This window comes from Zea mays, chromosome 2, assembly GCF_902167145.1.
Source record: "Zea mays cultivar B73 chromosome 2, Zm-B73-REFERENCE-NAM-5.0, whole genome shotgun sequence".
In the NCBI taxonomy this organism is placed as follows: domain Eukaryota; kingdom Viridiplantae; phylum Streptophyta; class Magnoliopsida; order Poales; family Poaceae; genus Zea; species Zea mays.
This window is the reverse complement of record NC_050097.1, coordinates 225,843,072-225,861,839: the sequence shown is the minus strand read 5'-3', so window position 1 is coordinate 225,861,839 and position 18,768 is coordinate 225,843,072. Positions and strand designations below refer to the sequence as shown.

The 18,768-nt window shown below is 43.7% G+C and overlaps 2 protein-coding genes across 5 annotated transcripts; both read right to left on the bottom strand.

Annotated features, from left to right (window-relative positions):
- Positions 1-1,383: 1,383 nt before the first annotated feature.
- On the bottom strand, positions 1,384-9,361 carry LOC103647970 (uncharacterized). 4 transcript variants are annotated; one of them, XM_008672477.2, is made up of 7 exons: positions 8,901-9,361; positions 8,526-8,633; positions 6,412-8,423; positions 6,109-6,219; positions 5,889-6,039; positions 5,646-5,783; positions 1,384-1,702 (listed from the first exon to the last, which is right to left on the bottom strand). In XM_008672477.2, exons 1-7 carry the CDS (start codon positions 9,238-9,240, stop codon positions 1,560-1,562), a joined length of 3,003 nt encoding a protein of 1,000 aa, XP_008670699.1. In that variant the 5' UTR covers positions 9,241-9,361; the 3' UTR covers positions 1,384-1,559. The 4 variants fall into 4 exon arrangements, with proteins under 4 accessions (XP_008670699.1, XP_008670700.1, XP_020404240.1 ...); XM_008672478.2 differs by having other exon boundaries at positions 5,889-6,027; XM_020548651.1 differs by lacking the exons at positions 5,646-5,783; positions 5,889-6,039; positions 6,109-6,219; positions 6,412-8,423.
- Positions 9,362-9,574: 213 nt separating this feature from the next.
- Positions 9,575-18,558, bottom strand: LOC103647969 (protein NRT1/ PTR FAMILY 4.4). Its single transcript, XM_008672476.3, has 5 exons — positions 18,175-18,558; positions 17,775-17,992; positions 16,615-17,058; positions 11,125-11,255; positions 9,575-10,874 (listed from the first exon to the last, which is right to left on the bottom strand). The coding sequence occupies exons 1-5, from the start codon at positions 18,299-18,301 to the stop codon at positions 9,923-9,925; spliced, it is 1,872 nt and encodes a 623-aa protein (XP_008670698.1). The 5' UTR covers positions 18,302-18,558; the 3' UTR covers positions 9,575-9,922.
- Positions 18,559-18,768: the final 210 nt, after the last annotated feature.

The window sequence follows — 18,768 nt, the reverse complement described above, 5'->3', positions numbered from 1 at the left end:
TTGTTGTTTAATTATTGTTCATGATAAGATCATATTGTTAATTGGAACATGGAGAACCACTCGGGAAAACAGTGCTACCACAAGGGTGGAATGGGACGCCCTTGGCCAAGTAATTAGGAAAGCTAGAGAGAGATTACCTTACCCGAGAGGGGCAAGTGGGGAGACGTCGCTGCTAGAGTATAGGGAGGTCCTCCGGTCGAACTATCTGTAAAGCTTTTCGAACGAGGGATTCCTATGCTTCCTTCTTCCTGAATCCGTATCGGGTTTTCTCGAACTAGTGGAACTTTGGAAAGGCCTCGTAGTGCTACTCTGCCTCGCTTCCTTGGTAGAGTTGTATGGGGTCCGTACAACCCCGTGGCAAATGGGTAACACGACTTGTGGGTAAAGATGCACAACCTCTACAAAGTCTAAAACTGGTATATCAGCCGTGCTCATGGACATGAGCGGCTCGGACACTCAGATGATTAATTTATGGAACTAAACTTAATTTGTCATATGCATTGCATCACGGGTGTTATTATCAATTGTGATCTCTTATTATTTGGGATTGGTATCTACTTATACTTAGTAATTGCTAATAAAATTTTGACCAACTCTAAAAGCAATACTCAGCTTTAACCATCTCATTTGGTAAGCCTTACACTTCACATAGGCTCCCACCTTTAGCGAGTTCATGCACATTATTCCCCACAATTTGTTGAGCGATGAATGTATGTGAGCTCACCCTTGCTGTACTCACATTCCCCCCAGGTCAAGAACAGGTACCACAGGATGAGGCGCATGGAGGATGTTGTGATGAGTTCGTGAGAGGTCTAGGCTGTCGTCTCCGGTCAGCTTTGGTTGTTGGATCGTTGTCTTTATATGATGTAATTATTTAATTCTTTTGTATAGAACTCCGTTATGTATTAATGATGTGACATTCGTTTCTGTACCATAAGTCATCATATGTGTGAGACTTGATCGTAACACACTTGGTGATTATTTCGCGCCCAGATTTTGGACCCCTCAAATCCGGGTGTGACATGTAATTTTGGTCTTGGCACATGTATAGAGGGCATTCGATTTTGTCCTCGAAACTGAGTGTAACACATTTCTAGATGTAGCTAAATACGTGCATCTACAGATCCTAATTTAAAGAGATGAAAAACTAGAGGCGGTGGGTATACCCGCCTCTATAAAGATATATCAGATGTCCCTATATAGATATACGAACTACCTCTTCTATAAGAATCTATATTAGTGAATGACTTGCCTTGATTCACATGCATGATAGCATAGCTTTAACCAATGCGATGGTATGCATGTTTCTACGTTCATTATATTTTATAGGAACATAATTTTCAATTTTCAACGCAATTTAATTAAGTAGTTTGAGGTATCTACTTTTTTCGATAAAGGAAGCTTTATATTAAAGGTTACCAAGAGCGATACATCAAGAGGATACATAGTCTTGGTACACAAACTTCCGGCCTCTGCCTAATGCACATAGCCAAACTAAAAAAAAACAAACAAACATAAACGCAACAACTTTCCCAGTCTAGCGACAGTCAATCCGAAGACTAGATCGCCACCCATGCACCCGGGAAAAAAAGACCGTGGCCGTTCGCACCAAGAGTCGCGAACCCTCCACAACCAACGGTCGCAGCTCCTCTCGCTGAAGGATGGCCCAACTTGATAGCTTCTGTGACGCCAAATGGATAACCTGCAAAGGAGAACACAAGATTTTTTTCTCAAAAACTAAGTCATTTCTACAGATCCAGAGCGCCCAGCACAGCACGGCCGCTCCAAGTAGAAGCAATGGTTTCAGCACACTATTAAAACCTTGAAGCCAATCCCCAAACATATGGTCTACATTTTGTGGTTGGTTGATTCCGGTGGCCATCAGAAACACGCTCCAGACTGATCGAGCAAACCGACAATCAAAGAAGAGGTGTTGAATGGTCTCTTCCTTGTGACAAGAGGCGCATGACAAACTACCTTGCCAGTTTCGTTTAGCCAAATTGTCTTTTGTGAGAATTACGCCCTTACGTAAATACCATAGAAAAATTTTAAATTTCAGGGGGGCCTTTAGCTTCCAAAGCTCTTTATTAACATTAGGGATATTTCTGAGCATCAAAGCAGCGTAGTGCGATTTAACCGAGAATCTACCATTCATGGAAAGGGTCCAGCGGAAGGTGTCCTGTTCGTGGGACAGCTCCACACCTTGTATGCGTGACAAAAGAGAAAGCCAATCGATCAAATTGGCTCCAAATAACTGTCTCCGCCAAGAAAAGTTCGGAGGCGAAACGCTCAAGGCTTCTGATATTGAAATGAATTTTTTCCTCGTAATGTTATACAGGGCTGGATATTGGTCTTTTAAAGAGGACCCATCCAACCAGGCATCCTCCCAGAACCTCACTTGAGAGCCATCCTTTATGAGGAATGAGCCAAAACGGAGGAAGGTTAGCTTTACTTTCATTAAGCCTGACCAAAAATGGGAGTCACCAAGTTTCCACTTCACATGAGACAAAGGTTTTGAGCCAACATATTTATTACGCAGTAATTGTTGCCACATTCCATCTGAGGTGAGTAGCTTGTACAACCATTTATTGAGAAGGGCTGTATTCATCATATTCAGATCCAAGATACCAAGGCCCCCTTGATCCTGAGGTTGACATAGAATGTTCCATTTAGCAAGTCTATATTTCCTTTTGTTTTCATTCCCCTGCCAAAAGAACCTCGATCGAAAATAGTCTAACTTCTTAAGGACCCCTTTAGGTAGGGAGAAGAAGGACATCATATACATCGATAGGCTACTAAGCACTGACTTAATCAAAGTCAGGCGTCCTCCGATAGACAAGTGCTTCCCTTTCCAACTGCTAAGTCTCTTCTCAAAGCGCTCTTCGACTTTAGCCCAGTCTCTATTTTTTAGCTTTCGGAAGTGGATTGGAATACCAAGGTAATTGATGGGGAGGTTACCCGGTTTACATCCAAAGAGTTCTGTATAAAGATCTAAATTCTCCTGGGCAGCCCCAAAACAAAACACTTCACTCTTATGGAAGTTGATCTTTAGGCCTGAAGCTTGTTCAAATGCAAATAGAAGAAGCTTCATATTGCACGCTTTGTCCGGATCATGATCCATAAAGAGTATAGTATCATCTGCGTATTGGAGAATTGAGAGCCCGCCATCAACAAGGTGAGGGATCATTCCCACAACCTGCTCATCCGTTTTGGCCCTACTAATGAACACTTGTAGCATGTCTGCCATAATATTGAACAAGAGGGGAGATAAAGGATCCCCTTGTCGGAGTCCTTTTTTTGTTTGAAAGAAATCTCCGATATCGTCATTAACATTCACCGCTACACTTCCTCCTGAAATGAAGGTCTTAATCCAAGATATCCATTTGGACGAGAAACCCTTCATCCTGAGAGTTTGATATAAAAAAGGCCACCTCACCTTATCATAGGCTTTCTCAAAGTCAAGCTTAAGGATTACACCATTGAGTTTTTTCCGATGGAGTTCGTGTATTGTTTCATGTAGAATTACCACCCCTTCCAGGATATTACGACCTTTGATAAAGGCCGTCTGCGTCGGGCTAACAACCTTATCTGCTACTGAACCCAGCCTATTAGTGGTCACCTTGGTGAATATTTTATAGCTCACATTCAGAAGACAGATTGGCCTATATTGCTGAATAATATTTGCCTCTTGCACCTTAGGAATGAGGGTGATCACTCCAAAATTAAGGCTAAATAGAGGGAGGTCTCCCTTTGATAAATCCTTAAACATTTGCACTAGGTCGTCCTTGATGGTCTCCCAAAATTGTTGATAAAATTCAACTGGAAAACCATCCGGACCTGGAGCCTTATTGTGATTCATTGAAAAGATGGCCTCCTTTATTTCAGTTTCCGAAAAATTTGCCGTGAGTAAGCTATTTTCCTGACAAGAGACCTGTGGGATATCTTGATTAAAGGATTCATCTAAAGTGAAGGAGTTTTCCTCCGGCTCACCAAATAAACCTTTGTAAAACTCAGTGATAAACTTTTTAAGATTGTCGTGACCTTCTACTTTAGAATTGCCATTCTCAAGCGAGAAGATTCTCTTTTTTCTGTGTTTCCCATTGGCAATCATATGAAAGTATTTTGTGTTGTTATCTCCTAGGAGAACATCCTTTGTTTTTGCCCGTTGAAAATACTTGATCTCTTCCTCCCTGAGAAGTTTGGTCAACTGGTCACGTGAGTGAGTCAAGCAGACAAGCTCAGACTCATTCAGATCTCTTGTTTCAGCTTCAGTATCCAACGTGCAGATAATATTTTGGAGGTCTGATTTCCTTTTCTTATAATCCCCATTTGTTTGGGCCGCCCAACCTCGGAGGAACCGCCGTAATGCGCTCAGCTTATTATTCCATCTTTGCACCGAGTTACGACCCTTACATGTATTAGCCCAAATTTCCTTGATATGGTCCTGAAAACCTTCCCTTTGTAGCCAATTCAGTTCAAACTTGAATTTCTTCTTACTTCCAACGAAGGCAGGATAGCCAGTGTTAAGAAGCAAGGGGGTATGGTCGGATACGCCTCTATCTAAGGCTTGGAGTGTTACCAAAGGAAACTTAAATTCCCATTCTGTAGACATGAGTGCTCTATCGAGCTTTTCATAAGTAGGTATGGGGAGGGAATTTGCCCAGGTATATTGTCTACCTGTTAGGTCTATTTCTCTTAAATCCAAGCTATCTATCACAGCATTGAAGAGAAAAGGCCAGCGACCATTAAACCTGTCATTGTTTTTCTCCTTACTGCTTCTCATTATATTAAAATCCCCCCCAATGAGGAACGGAAGAGAAATCTGATGGCAAGCCCGAACAAGCTCCGTTAGAAAAGCTGATTTGAATTCTTCTTGAGCTGGGCCATACGCAACCATCAAAATCCATTTGAAGTTATCTGTTCTATTGCACAGATGGAATTTAATGTAAAATTTTCCTTCAGCGATAAGGGTTACATCAAAAGCATCCGCTCTAACTCCCAGAAGGATGCCACCAGATCTGCCCCTCGGTGGAAGACAGTGCCAGATAAAATCTACTCCACCAGACAGACGCGCCAAATTTGCAGTGGACATATCCTGCTTTCCGGTTTCCATTATCGCTAAGAAGTCTAGGTTGTGGTCCCTCACAGCCTCCGAAATGTAACGATATTTAGCCAAGTCTGAAAGACCTCTGCTATTCCAGAAAAAGCCCTTCATTAGGAACCATTCATTTTTTGTTTCGACATACCCCCACCATATTGGCTTTTATGATTTTTAGGGCGCTTTTTTGACTGTCTTGCAGATGCCATAAGATCACAAATTTTTGTGTCCAGGTCTACATCGTCAAAGTTCGCATCAGCTACATCCTTTAGTAGGTGAGTTAAGAGGTCATTGTTTATTTCATCAACCTCCTCATCACTCACCGAGCAAGAGTTGCCTGTATTGCTCTCTTCCAAGCTGGGTGATTCAAGAGTAGTGTGTGAATTAGTAGCCTTCCTATCCAATTCCATTTTTTTTAAACCATTGATCGATCTATTAACTGCAAACTCATCATCGCCCAACATGAATCCTATCTTTTTTAGCTTACTGGCACAAGAAAGATTTGACAGATCATTGATAGCAGTGACAGCCGAAGCTTGCTCCATACCTGACTGAAACGGCCCAATCGGAAGAGATGAAGTGGACACCGTGCGTAGCGCTTGACCAGCCGGCTTGAATCCACTCAAATCGCCATCAAGATTGCGACGAGAAGCCCTCTTCATAGCCTTCAAAGTAGAATCCTCATCTACATGAGTAGATCCATCTTTAGATAAGGCAATAAAGCGTGCACTTCTACGAACAAAAGCAGGTGAGTCTGAATTGTTTTTGTATAATGGAAAAAAATTCGAACCTTTCCCCGGAGGCATCAGTTTCTTCTCCGGTGGGATGGGCAATTTTACTTGCCCCGCCCCAATATGCAAACTGCGTTCAATCTTCCTTACATCATCCATCGGCTGGCCCTCCCTTTCAAATGCAAAACTCCTCTGTCCCTGGAATGCAGGCTGCAAAGAATATTCAGTCTGCATAGGAGGAGGATAAATTTCAAGAATGGGAGGGGGACAAACATGTACCATGGACCAGCAACATGCCGCTGGCATATTCATGGCCGTGTGTGCCGAAGTAAGCACAACAGACGGACCAACCCCCTTCTTGTTACTTACTAACTGCTCATCAGGAATATTCTGTAGCAAAAAGTTGCAGCCATTAGTGCTATCTGACCCAACAACAATATTCCTTTTGCCACAAGAAAATACTCCAGCAGAAAGTTGTGAGTAAATATTCTGCATTCTATGCTTCTGTCGTGCAGCCTGCTGATAAAATTCAGTACGCATAGTAGGACCAAATTCAAGCGAGGGAGGGAGGAAAGCATGTACCTTGGACCAGCTGCTTGCGTCAGGCACAATCCTGGTCGTGTGTACAGAGTTAATCACACCAGTCGGGTCAGCCCCTGTCATGTTACTCACTATCTGCTCATCAAGAATACTCTGTAGCATTAAGTTGCAGCCATTAGTATCATATGACCCAACAACAGAGCTCCTTTTGCCACCAGAAAGAAACCCAGCAGCAGATGACATTCCATTCTTATGCAGCTTCAGATCTGCCCCAGTTCGGCCATTCAAAGAGGGACGTACAGAATGCAGGGCAGACAAGTTGAGCAAAGGAAAACCCTTCATCACAGCAGGCACAGGTTCATTAGCCTTCTCCAAGGGTGAAATGGCAGCAGCCCCAAGCATTGGAGAATCTTCTCCATCACCAAAACCCCCTGCCATAGAACCAGCACCACCCCCCTTCCCATCTAATTTATGCTTTTTGAAAGCATGTTCTGGACTTTTATCCTCTTGTTCAGAAACCTTGTCCATACCACCCCCACCACCATTACGAGACTCCTCCCTAAAAATCACCGGAGATGCAGGAATGAAGTTCTTATCCTCTATAGAATAGGTGATCTCGTATCCCTTCTTGTCAAAAACAATATCGGTGGTCAGGGGTAGTGGATCTCTGCTCATCACACCAACAAGCAGTCTGATGACGCCCATCTTTCTATAGGTGTACATGTCTACATCAAGAGTGGCGCCGATTACCGATCCTAGGGCCCAAAAACCCAAATAATGCCTCCAAGCGTGAGGTACTCCCCTCACATGAACCCAAACCTCGTCCAATTGATAACTGGGTTCAACATCACTAGCATCCTTCCATTCAGAGATGGTGAGAGTAACTCCATGATTTTTGAGAGTGAACTCCACATCAGCCATCCTAATCAGTTCATCAACTGAGGGAAATACCACCAAGAAGGAATCATCACTATGGGGTAGCGCCTCCCAAACCCATTCTTTTGTAATGAATCGAGCTAGTTCAGCTTGCACCGCCTCAGCCGAGAGCTTCCCCCCACTCACTTTGATCAGAGCAGTCGGGGCAGGGTCAGGTGTTTCTAGCCTGTAGTCGAAATCCGGAATGCGAAAGAAGCCTAACTCGTTATTACCAAAGCCAAAGAAGGAGGCATCGGGCTTAGGCAATTTCAGTAGGGGGCACTTGGCTACCACATGTGAATTCTTCTTGTTACACACCACACAATCTAAATCTGCCTTGCACTCATCATTTAAATGGCCACTCAACTTGCAACGGAAGCACAGAGGAGACTTTAGTTTCTTTGCTTTCACAGAGTTACCTGGGGGAGCCGCTGTTGACTGCCTGCGCTCAGCATCCCTTGGCATCCAAGACATACCATCAGCAGTGGCCGCCTGAGGCATCGTCTCCTGGCTTGCCGCGGGCACCTCCCCGTACTGTTGGAACCGCGGCTGTGGTGGAAATCGTCCACCCCGGCCCGCTGCTCCACGACCAAGACTGCCCCGGCCCAGGGGACCTCCGTGCCCCGGACCATGGCGCTGCGGCTGCACTCCAAATCCACGTCCTTGACGTGGGGAGGTGCGCCCACGCCACCCATCACTCTGTCTGGAAACCGCCATCCCTGGGAGTCTGCTGTTTGGGACGAATGGGCGATGAGCAGCTTCACTCGACCTGCTGGCTGGAGCAGGCGGACGGGCAGCCATCTCAGCATAGGATGGTGAATGCGATGAGAGGATGGCCCCTTTTAAATCCACCGCCACCGGCCTAGGGACCTTGCCTTGATGAAGCCGGAACAAGCAGGAGCGTGGTTTTCCAAAAGCCTTGGCCCTCTTGATTAGGTCGGCTAAAACGGAGTCCGATGAGTTAACTTGAGGACCTCTCCCAACCTTGCTGTCCCAGCCACACGAACTGGAAGAAGTGCAAGTCGTCCTTGGGAGGATCGCACGCGACTCTTCGGGAGACGACAGCCCCCCAGCATTAACTCCCGAAATTATCTCGTTACCACCTGAAGACACTGATTTGTGGGTCCAGAATGGGTGCGCTGTCAAGAAAGCCTCAAGCGTCAGTCTCGCCGCCGATCGCGGCCGCGGCAGCGGTCCGCGCCATGGCCTGATAATGCAAGCTTTGCGTGGCAAAGGTTTACCTGAGGCCATTATCCGAGCCTTAGGACCCCGCCGCAGCCTCACATTTCGATTTGATTCAATTTTCGTGAACACCTTGTCGTCTTCTTCAGGGGATCCAAAGTGTTTTGCTGTAAGAACAATTTGTTCAGCTAAAACACCGGAGTCTGTATTGTGGGGAATCAGAGTATCGCCCCCTACCAAAGATGTTTGTTCCAACATCCGATTATCACAATTAACTCCCCCCTCAATCTGAGTATGAGCACCAGTAGGTTCATCCGAAGAAGAAGCGGATTCGCTGGAAGAACCATAGGCTCCATGCTCACCCGAGGGGACACCAAAACTCGAAGATGAATCCGCCAAATCAAAGGAAATACCAGTTTGAGAGTTGTACTTACCGTGTATCAGCTTGCATGCCTGCCGAAGCCTCCCATGATTTGATCTCCTTGTCCTTGGGGAGCATGCCCAGCCTCCGCTATCTTCCGCCATCAGCTCAACGAAAGCAGACTGCTCGCTGCTGGACTTCGCCAAGGACGTGGACGCGCTCATGGACTGGGTCTGCCTGCAGCTGCCGCCGGAGCTGCGGCAGGAGGCGGTGCGGGCCGTGGAGGCCGGGCGGCGCGCGGGCGCCGACGGCCGCGTCCGGGTCCAGCCGTACCTGCTAGCTGCCGTGCTCCACCTAGCTGTGTCTGCTGTACCTTGCATACCGGTGATACACCCAGAAATCCTAATATGCATTGCATATGGTGGCGATTTGCAAGTTGCGACACACTCTCTTTCAGGTGGATGGTCGTTGCTCTAGCTGTAGAGTGTAGGCTAAGGCTACAGCTGCTCTCGCTCGGTTCGCAGAGAAGGAGCTTGCTATCTTGAGGTATCTACTTAAGTTCATGTATTTGAAATCAATGGCATGGGTGGGTGATAGTGAAATTGGCATAATTGCATTTTGGGCTATCCTTTTAAGTAAGGACAATGTTGCGTAATTTATTCACACATATATGCGCAGTTGATATTATTTTACTTGACAATGTAGTGATTCTAGGCATTGAAAGTCAAGGTGCAGAGTGGAGATTGCTTTTGTTGTCGAAATAGTAAGATAAATAAATAGATAATACATCATTTGCATTTACACACAACTACATATACATAGTATTAGCTCAACCCGCGTGTAAGGGGACTAATATATAGGTTCAGCTACCCAAACCACTTCTACTCATGCATCCATACATGAGTTGAATTTACATAACTACACACCCTTAAATTAACTTGGCCCGGCCAAGGTCGTTAATTGTGATCAGCTATCTATCGCTTTGTGAGATTAATCTAACCCTCACACACACATATGTTCTAAGATAGTTGCGAATGAAGAAAAACCATGAAAGCAGACAAGATACCTACACTTGACGTACGCTAGTTTAGTTGATTAATTGGCTGAACTTGTTTTCAAGGACCCAGTCATATTAATCTCAGCACTCAGGGGTGTCATTTCGTCACCCTGCTGCTCACCGCCGCCGCTTCCGACTCCGACGACTTGCACTTGCAGCGTCTCTACGCTCTTGGAGTACCACCGTGCCCAGAAGAGGTAGTTGAAGAAGTTAAGCATGCTGAGTGCCGCGAGGAGGCAGTAGAAGAGGTCGAGCCTGTCCTTGTTGAGGTCGTTGTTGGCAAGCCAGCCGCCATTGCCATTGCCTGCCGTGGAGCTGGAGCTACTGGTGAGCCTGTTGACGAGCGACACGAGCACGGAGCTGAGGTAGAAGCCGAACGAGTAGGAGCAGTAGGTCATGGAGGTCAGGAAGGCCTGCATGCCGGCGAGCGACTGCCTGTAGAAGAACTCGATGAGCCCCACGGCGGTGAACATCTCCGAGAGCCCGAACACCAGGAACTGCGGCGCGATCCACAAGATGGAGAGGAGGCGGCCGCCGTCCGTGGCAGCGGCGTGGCGGCGCCGGGCCTCGACGAGCGCGGCGGCGACCATGGAGAAGGTGACGGCGAAGAGGCCGACGCCGATGCGCTGGAGCGGCGTGATCCCCGTGGGGACGCCCGTGAGGCGGCGCATGGCCGGCACGAAGGCGGCCTCGTAGGCCGGGACGAGCGCGACGAGCATGATGTAGGGGATCGCCTGCAGCGAGGCCGGCGGGACGTGGAAGGAGGCGGCCAGGCGGGTGTCCATGGCGCTTCCCTGCTGCACGGAGAAGGTCTGCAGCTGCGCTAGGATGGTGTTGAAGATGATGGTGCACGCGAAGATGGGCACCACGCACAGCAGCAGCTTCACCTGCTCCACTTCTGCTGGCGTGCACATAATCCACGGGCTCTTCTTCCCCGCCGACGATCCGCCGGGGCCGTCCTGCGCCTTCATGCATGCCTTGTCCAAAAACCTTTTATTTGCAATAATCACAAGATTTGAGACACGTTACTATTCTATTAGCGATAATCCACAGGAAAACTTTGAATATTACGTACTAGTATATATAGAACTAAAAAAATATTTTTATGGTAATAGAACTAGCTACTATACAGGCGAAAGATAGTATGCATATTGTATAGTGATAACTTTTTTTTTTGCTTTTAATTTAAGATACACATCGATCTTGTAAGGTGTGAAGAAGGTACACATATATTTGGTACCTGAACTTGTTGATGTGGCAAATGTCTGTGGTGTTAACGGACATCTCATGGACGGTAGAACCTGCGACCGCCTGCGTGGAGGCCGTCGACGGGCACACTTGCTTCCTCTTGCTCACTGCGGCGACAAATACCTACACACACAAAGAAGTCCCAGGTCAGGCCATGATGGGTGATGAGAGTTGAAACAAAACATGAAGGTACGTACAACATGCAAATCATTAATTAATTACTGTTGTAAACTAGTATGTAATTTTGGTACTTGGGATATTCTAATAAGGAAAGAAAGCATTATGTCTAATTGGCCATGCATGTCTTTCATTCATTCATCTTACTGCAAGCACCTTCCAACAGCTAGCTAGGTAGCAAGCCTACGCGCGCTGCTGTTGTTGTCCCACCCCAGTGGAAAGCTGAGCCACTAGCCCCTGTCAATTTGTCCCACAGGTAAAAGCAGAGACACGGCCGGTGCACAAATCAAGCCAACAGTGGAACTAAAAGTTTAACAAAGCAAGCACACAGTTTTATTTACAAATATCCGGCTGGTGGACCATCATTCTAACAAGCAGCAGCAGGCTGGAGCTCTACATCATATCTACTGTACTGATCACTCTATTCTAAATTATATATAATGTGTTTTTAGTTTTCTGAATATGTTTTATTTTTACTATATATCTAGCTAGGCATGCATAGAGTACATTATATGTATCAAGAAAATAAAATCAAACGCTTTGTAATTGACAATATTGAAGTGAGTAATAAATAGTTGTTACATATTTCCCTCTGAAATTGATGTTTTATCTCAAATCGCACAAGGTTTATTGGATGGGTGGGTCCAAGTTTTTTTAATTTTCCCCCCAAGATAGTGTCTGTCTTAATTTTGATCTTTTTCTGGGTTATAGTATGTTTTGTATACAATCTACAACCATGCATGTTTTTGAACACGCATATATATATAAAAAATCTCTAGCTACCACCACAACTACTACTTGACCAAATTAAGAGGGTGTTTGGTTTTTAGGGACTAATGTTTAGTCCCTTCATTTTGTTCTATTTTAATATATAAATTGACAAATATAGAAACTAAAATAGAGTTTTAATTTCTATATTTGATAATTTTGTAACTAAAGTGGAATAAAATGTAGGGACTAAAAATTAGTCCCTAGAAACCAAACACCTCCTAAATCTCCTGTATGTGATAGGCGATGCCTGTGGCTTTTGATCATCAGAAAGCTTTGCCGATTAAATAACATCGGCTGCCAGCCATCAGCTTTCCAAGCAGCATATATTATTGGTGTCATACTTTCTTCATAAGGAATCATGATACGCATGGTCAAACTTTGTTCCTTTTCTAGCTAGCTAGTGTTGGATATACACCTGCCTAGCTGCTCGCTCAACCATACATCCTTTTGCTTCACTCTCCGAGACCCGCTAGCTAGTGCGTCCCTTCCTTATTGGATTTCATCTATGTACTACTAGCTATTATATATTATATATTTGTGTGTGTAGCTAGTGCACGTACGTGCAGCTAGGCCCGGCCGGCGGCCACCATCATATCTGCCGATAGTGCATTTACGTGAGAGCTAGGGCTGTGTTAAAATATGTATATATAACACGTACGTGGATTCTGGCTGTGTTACCTACTAGCCAGTAACATTGATTAGAGGATGCCGACTTAGGTATATTATTCAATATAATGGACGTAGCAAATTACAAGTCTGATCCAGCTAGCTAGCTAGGCTACAGATTTTGCTTTTATTAGACACACTAGTACAAAAAGGCTCAAAGCCTGCGGCACCCATATATTTTTACAGGCGGATCCGGTTATCCACCGACTGTGCTATTTTTAGTGGCGGTTCCTTAAGAAAACCGCCACTAGAAATCGTATTTCTACTGGCGGTTCCTTAAGAAAACCGCCAGTAGAAATCCATGATTTGTAGTGGCGGTTTTCTTAAGGAACCGCCAGTAAAAATACGATTTCTAGTGGCGGTTTTCTTAAGGAACCGCCACTAGAAATCATTTTTATCCTTAATTTTTCGAGTTTTTCAAACGACCTCGTATGATAAAACCACCAAAATAAAAGTTGTAGATCTCTAAAAGTTATGAAACTTTGTAGTTGACAACTTTTTTATTTGAACTCATTTCGGTTCTCAAAAATTGAATCTAAGTATGTCAAATTTAAAATTCAAATTTTGCAAACTACCTCGGATGAAAAAAGTGTCAAAATAAAAGTTGTAGAACTTCAAAAGTTATTTATCTTTGTAGTTGACAACTTTTTTATTTGAATTCGTTTAGGGTCTCAAATAAGCAATTTACACTCAAATGGTTGTAATATGTGGAGAAAACAACTACAAACTAGACACAAGTCATGTCATAGACGGAGTGGTAGTGGAGGGTACGCGCAAGGGTGAGGTCTACGGTTCGATTCCTAACAACCGCGTAGCGCGCGAAAAATGTCGCGACTTGCGACTATAAATTTTTTTACTATTTTTAAAATCTGTTTTATGTTTTCTGGAAACGATTTGCACTGGCGGTTTTATTATGTCGACCGCCAGTGAAAATCGATTTTCACTGGCGGTTTTATTACGTCGACCGCAAGTGAAAATCGATTTTCACTGGCGGTCTTCAGTTACCCGCCTGTAAAAATGATGATTTCTACTGACCTCTAGCACTGGCGGTTACGAAAAACGTCACTATAAATATGTTTAGGACCGTCAGTATAGAGCTTCTCTGTACTAGTGCTTCACTCTCCGAGACCCGCTAGCTAGTGCGTCCCTTCCTTATTGGATTTCATCTATGTACTACTAGCTATTATATATTATATATTTGTGTGTGTAGCTAGTGCACGTACGTGCAGCTAGGCCCGGCCGGCGGCCACCATCATATCTGCCGATAGTGCATTTACGTGAGAGCTAGGGCTGTGTTAAAATATGTATATATAACACGTACGTGGATTCTGGCTGTGTTACCTACTAGCCAGTAACATTGATTAGAGGATGCCGACTTAGGTATATTATTCAATATAATGGACGTAGCAAATTACAAGTCTGATCCAGCTAGCTAGCTAGGCTACAGATTTTGCTTTTATTAGACATGTGCCTAAGCTTATAGTATAGGCCTATTTTTTTGGGGATCAAAGTAAAGAGGTGTTTGGTTTCTAGGGACTAATGTTTAGTCCCTCCATTTTATTCCATTTTAGTCCCTAAATTACTAAATATAGAAACTAAAACTCTATTTTAGTTTCCTTATTTAACAATTTATGAACTGAAATGGAATAAAGTGGAGGGACTAAAATTTAGTCCCTATAAACCAAACACCCCCTAAATTAAAGCAGCACGATGTGGAAGAGCTACCTGCTATAAATTAACCATCATATAGGCAAGCACATATATTTATGACCGACAGAAGAAATGATGCGTCAAACACATTCAAGTTTATTTGTGATTGGGCACAAATTTTGTGGATTTGATTAAACACATTCAAGTTTATTTGTGATTAGGCACAGATTTTGTGGATTTGAATCTAGCTAGCCTGCTAACATTTCACCAACTAGATTGTGCAGTCCAAAACCGGCCACTGCACCGGGTCGGTAAATTTCCCACGACTACGTACCACCATAATCCTAAATCTGTTCTCATATGGGCTTTGCAGCTCCACATGAATATGCTATATCATCTCAATTCTACATTTTGTATTATATTTTGATGTAAAACTGTTTGTACTTTCTTTGCAAACTATTTTTTTTTAAATGTCTAATTGTTTCCCTTTCCCAATAGCTTTACTACATTTCTAATATACTTATTCAAAAATCCGCAGTGTAAGCCCTGCAAACAACAGTGAATAGAAAAAAAGAACATGTATAGCTTTGGAAGGAAGAAAACAAATTGTGTTTCGTTATTGGTTTTTCATTATATACCTAGTCAAAAATAGAGATGGCAATGGGGCCCCATTCCCGATTCTCCGCGGAAAATTCATTCATTAGGAGATGGGGATCGAGAAGTTTATTTCCCCACGAATATATAAACGGGAAAAATTCTCCCCCGACAGGTAATAGTGTATGAGGACGGGAAATCATTCCTCGTCCCTGTTCCTTGCTCGGATCTGCTAAAATTGCACATGACGATGTTTTTGTGTAATAGTTAATGATAAGAATATATAATTATCTTCTTATGAGATCACTAATTGTACTAATATGTTCACTTTGATGTACATATAATTATTTCTTATAACTGACAATGTGTATAAGTGACAATGTTATACATAAATAAAAAAGGAAGTACATCTTAATTATAGTTTAAGCGGGGACAGGGATCCAGGTCGGGGATTTATCGCCACAAGAAATGGGGATAGGGAAGAAATATCCCCCGCAAACGTTTGTGTGGATCCTCGAGGGAAAACAAATTGTCACGGGTACGAAAATGTAGAGCTATTCTCTAACGGAGAATTCCCTATTACCATCCCTAGTCAAAACACACACATGGGCACACTCATGCGCACGCATGCACGCCCACAAGCCAGTGATGCACACATGTTCACCTAGTACCTACTCCTTCCATGTTCCTTCTATATATGTAGATGTTCACCTAGTACCTACTCCCAATTTGTTAATGCTTTACATGTTCCTTCTATGTAGATGTTCACCTAGGACCTACACCCATCCTAAACAGGACAATTTTTAATAAAAATAATAATATTTATGATACCAAATAATTATTGTTATATTTTTCTAGCATATTTATTTATATCTATTTGATATTATAAACTTTTTTATATTAATATAACTTTATTTTGAATATAAGACACTTTAACTATAAAAAAGATACAATGACGGGGAAGTATTATTTTTCGTTTTGCAGGAAGATCTAAGTGCATATACGATACTCCTTCAGTCCCAAAATAAAAGTTCTTTTACCTATTTAGTTGAGACATATAGTAATTAATGTATTTGTTTTATATATGCGTTTAGTTTATCATCATCTATTTGAAAATAGACACAAAAATCAAGAGCTAAAATGACTACCACTTTAGAATGGAGATAGTATTTAAAATGATAACCACAAAGCAACTAAAAGCATATATATATATATATATATATATATATATATATATATATATATATATATATATATATATATATATATATATATATATATATATATATATATATATATATATATATATATATATATATATATATATATATATATATATACACTAACATAATACTTTCTCGGTTCTAAATTACTAGTCGTTCTAACCCTTGAATTTTATGTTTATATTTGAATAGATGATAATATATATAGACATGTATAAAAAATATATACATCAAGTATTATATGAATTTATTAAAATGTTAAAACGAATTTTAATTTAGGACGTACAGTCAATCTTTGTACAAAAAAATATAGTATAGGGTATCCCGTATCCGTACGTATGTATGTACGTACAGTACGAGACAGTGGTACGTAGAGCACCAGTAATACAATCTACACGTACCTTAGCTATGGGAGTGAAGATGCTGCCCTGTGGCGGCTTGTTGCGGTAGAAGGCAACGCCAGCGACGAGGCTGAGCAGGCCGACGGCCATGGCGGCGGCCGAGACCCCAAATCCGACGTCCATCCCGGAGCGGGTCTGCACCCAGACGAGCACGGTGAGCGCCACCAGCTCGCCCACGCAGAAGCTCAAGTAGGCTGCATTGAAGTAGCTCGACAGCCGGCGGGCGGCGTCGCTGCCGCTGCCCCGCCGGAACTGGTCGGCCCCGTGCGCGATGATGTTAGGCTTGAGGCAGCCGCTGCCTAGCGCCACAAGGTAGAGCGCCGCGAAGAAGATGCTGGCCTTCAAGCCTCTCGCCTCCTCGCACGCCTGCCCCGGCGCCATCATGTCGCATGGCGGCGGTCGAAGCTGCGGCAGGTGCGCCTGAACCGCCAGTAGGATGAAACCCTGCCAGTGCCATATAAGTAAGTAGATATATATTAACAATATGTAGAGATTATTATTACTAATTGCCATTCAGAGGAGATTAAGTTAGTTGGTGCACTGCAGCAGCTTTTGCTGTTGCCATTCTTCTGATGCACTGAATCCAAAGATGAGGCAGGAAAAAAGTGGATTGGCGTTCGGGGCGCGCACTCAAGAGGCGCACTAGACGGCTGGCATTGGGAGTGATGATTTGTTCCTGTCCTTTCATTGCCTTTATTTCTCCCTTGCTTGCCTCTCTACAGATCAAAGCACTGTTTTCTCACTGAGCAAGCAAACTGTTTGTTACTGTATATCTTTTCCTTTTGTTTCAGGCCGTTAATTAAAGTACCAAGCTTGTTTTCTTTGTTGGACGGTTTATTATTTTCTCTTCCTATTTACCGTACCACTTTACTTACAGGAAAAAAATAAATAAAGAACAGTACGTAACCAGCAGAGAGAGAGAGAGAGAGAGAGAGAGAGAGAGTTAATTAAATTAAATTAAATGCCATGATCCTGTTCATCATCAGGCTGCTGGCCCTCTTGCACAGAAACAAACAGGAATGCAATCAACCGTTCTTAAACGAGCCCCCCAAGCAGGTGGCATGGCATCATTTTAGCTAAAGCTTTTCTTTATATGGGGATGATGATTGAAGCATAAGAAGGAACGAATAGTTTATATGCAATTATTAGTTTCCTGTTACCGAGAGCTCGACGAATCCAAAGATGAGCATGGTCCAGAAGCTGCCCAGGTAGGAGTCGGAGAGGAAGCCACCAAGGAGGGAGATGAGGAAGACGGTGCCGATGAAGTTGGTCACGATGTTCGCCGCCTGCGACAGCGGGAAATGCATCTCCCCGAACACGTACGTGATCAGGTTGTTCCCCACCGCCGCAACCGCCATCATTTCGAACGCCTGGATCCCTGGCAACATGCACGACGACGCATGCAGGTTCATCGACCAAATTATGAAGAGCAAAATCATATAGAGCACAAGGAACACAAATTAACACTGCGAGCTGCAAGAACGAAGGGTGGAAAACCAACACTTGTTCAGCCAAATAAAACTTTGGAACCGAGAGAGGAGAAAAATCTCTCGCACGAACCTAGGACGAAGACCGCGGCTTTCATGCCGCCGTGCTTGAGGGGGTCGCAGGGCCTTCCCTTCCAGTCAACAGAGACAGCAGCAGCTATGGCGTCCCCTTTGGAAACTTGCCTCGACTCGATATCCATCCTTCACCTTAGCTAGCTTGCAGCAGCTGCCACTGGCAGTCTAGCGCACGTACACCACTCCCTTCTACAGTTCTACTCTGCTCCCTCGCGTCCAATAATGTTCTTTTAGCTCTCTGTGTCTCTACCCCTGCTCTTGTGATACACAACCAACCAACCTATTGAGCTACATATCACACTACTGTTCTAGGGTGTTGTGTTGTGCTCCATCTTTTGAGTTTGCGATGTCTTGGTAAGTTTCTAGGCAACCGGAACGGTTATTTATAAGGGCCCTGCTGGCCGTGGGGGTACTGCTGGCTAGGCCAAACTTTGCGAATAAATACAACATGCAAATTCAACTGAAACAATAAAATTCTGAAACGAGATAATATTAAAAAAAATGGATGCAACAAAATTCAAAGCACGAGCGAAGGAAGAACAGGTTTCCCTGCTACACCCGCCAGCCACATTAAACTTAGTCCATGAAAACT

Excerpts from the sequence above, each read along its gene's own strand:
- LOC103647970 (XM_008672477.2), bottom strand. The coding sequence starts at position 9,240 with ATGCATATTAGGATTTCTGGGTGTATCACCGGTATGCAAGGTACAGCA. Across the intron at positions 6,040-6,108 it reads CGGCATGTTGCTGGTCCATG|CCTGCATTCCAGGGACAGAG; the intron begins GTACATGTTTGT and ends TATTCTTTGCAG. Across the intron at positions 1,703-5,645 it reads GATTGGGCCGTTTCAGTCAG|GTTATCCATTTGGCGTCACA; the intron begins GTATGGAGCAAG and ends TCTCCTTTGCAG.
- LOC103647969 (XM_008672476.3), bottom strand. The coding sequence starts at position 18,301 with ATGGATATCGAGTCGAGGCAAGTTTCCAAAGGGGACGCCATAGCTGCT. Across the intron at positions 17,993-18,174 it reads AGCCGCGGTCTTCGTCCTAG|GGATCCAGGCGTTCGAAATG; the intron begins GTTCGTGCGAGA and ends GCATGTTGCCAG. Across the intron at positions 11,256-16,614 it reads TCTTCACTCCCATAGCTAAG|GTATTTGTCGCCGCAGTGAG; the intron begins GTACGTGTAGAT and ends TTGTGTGTGTAG.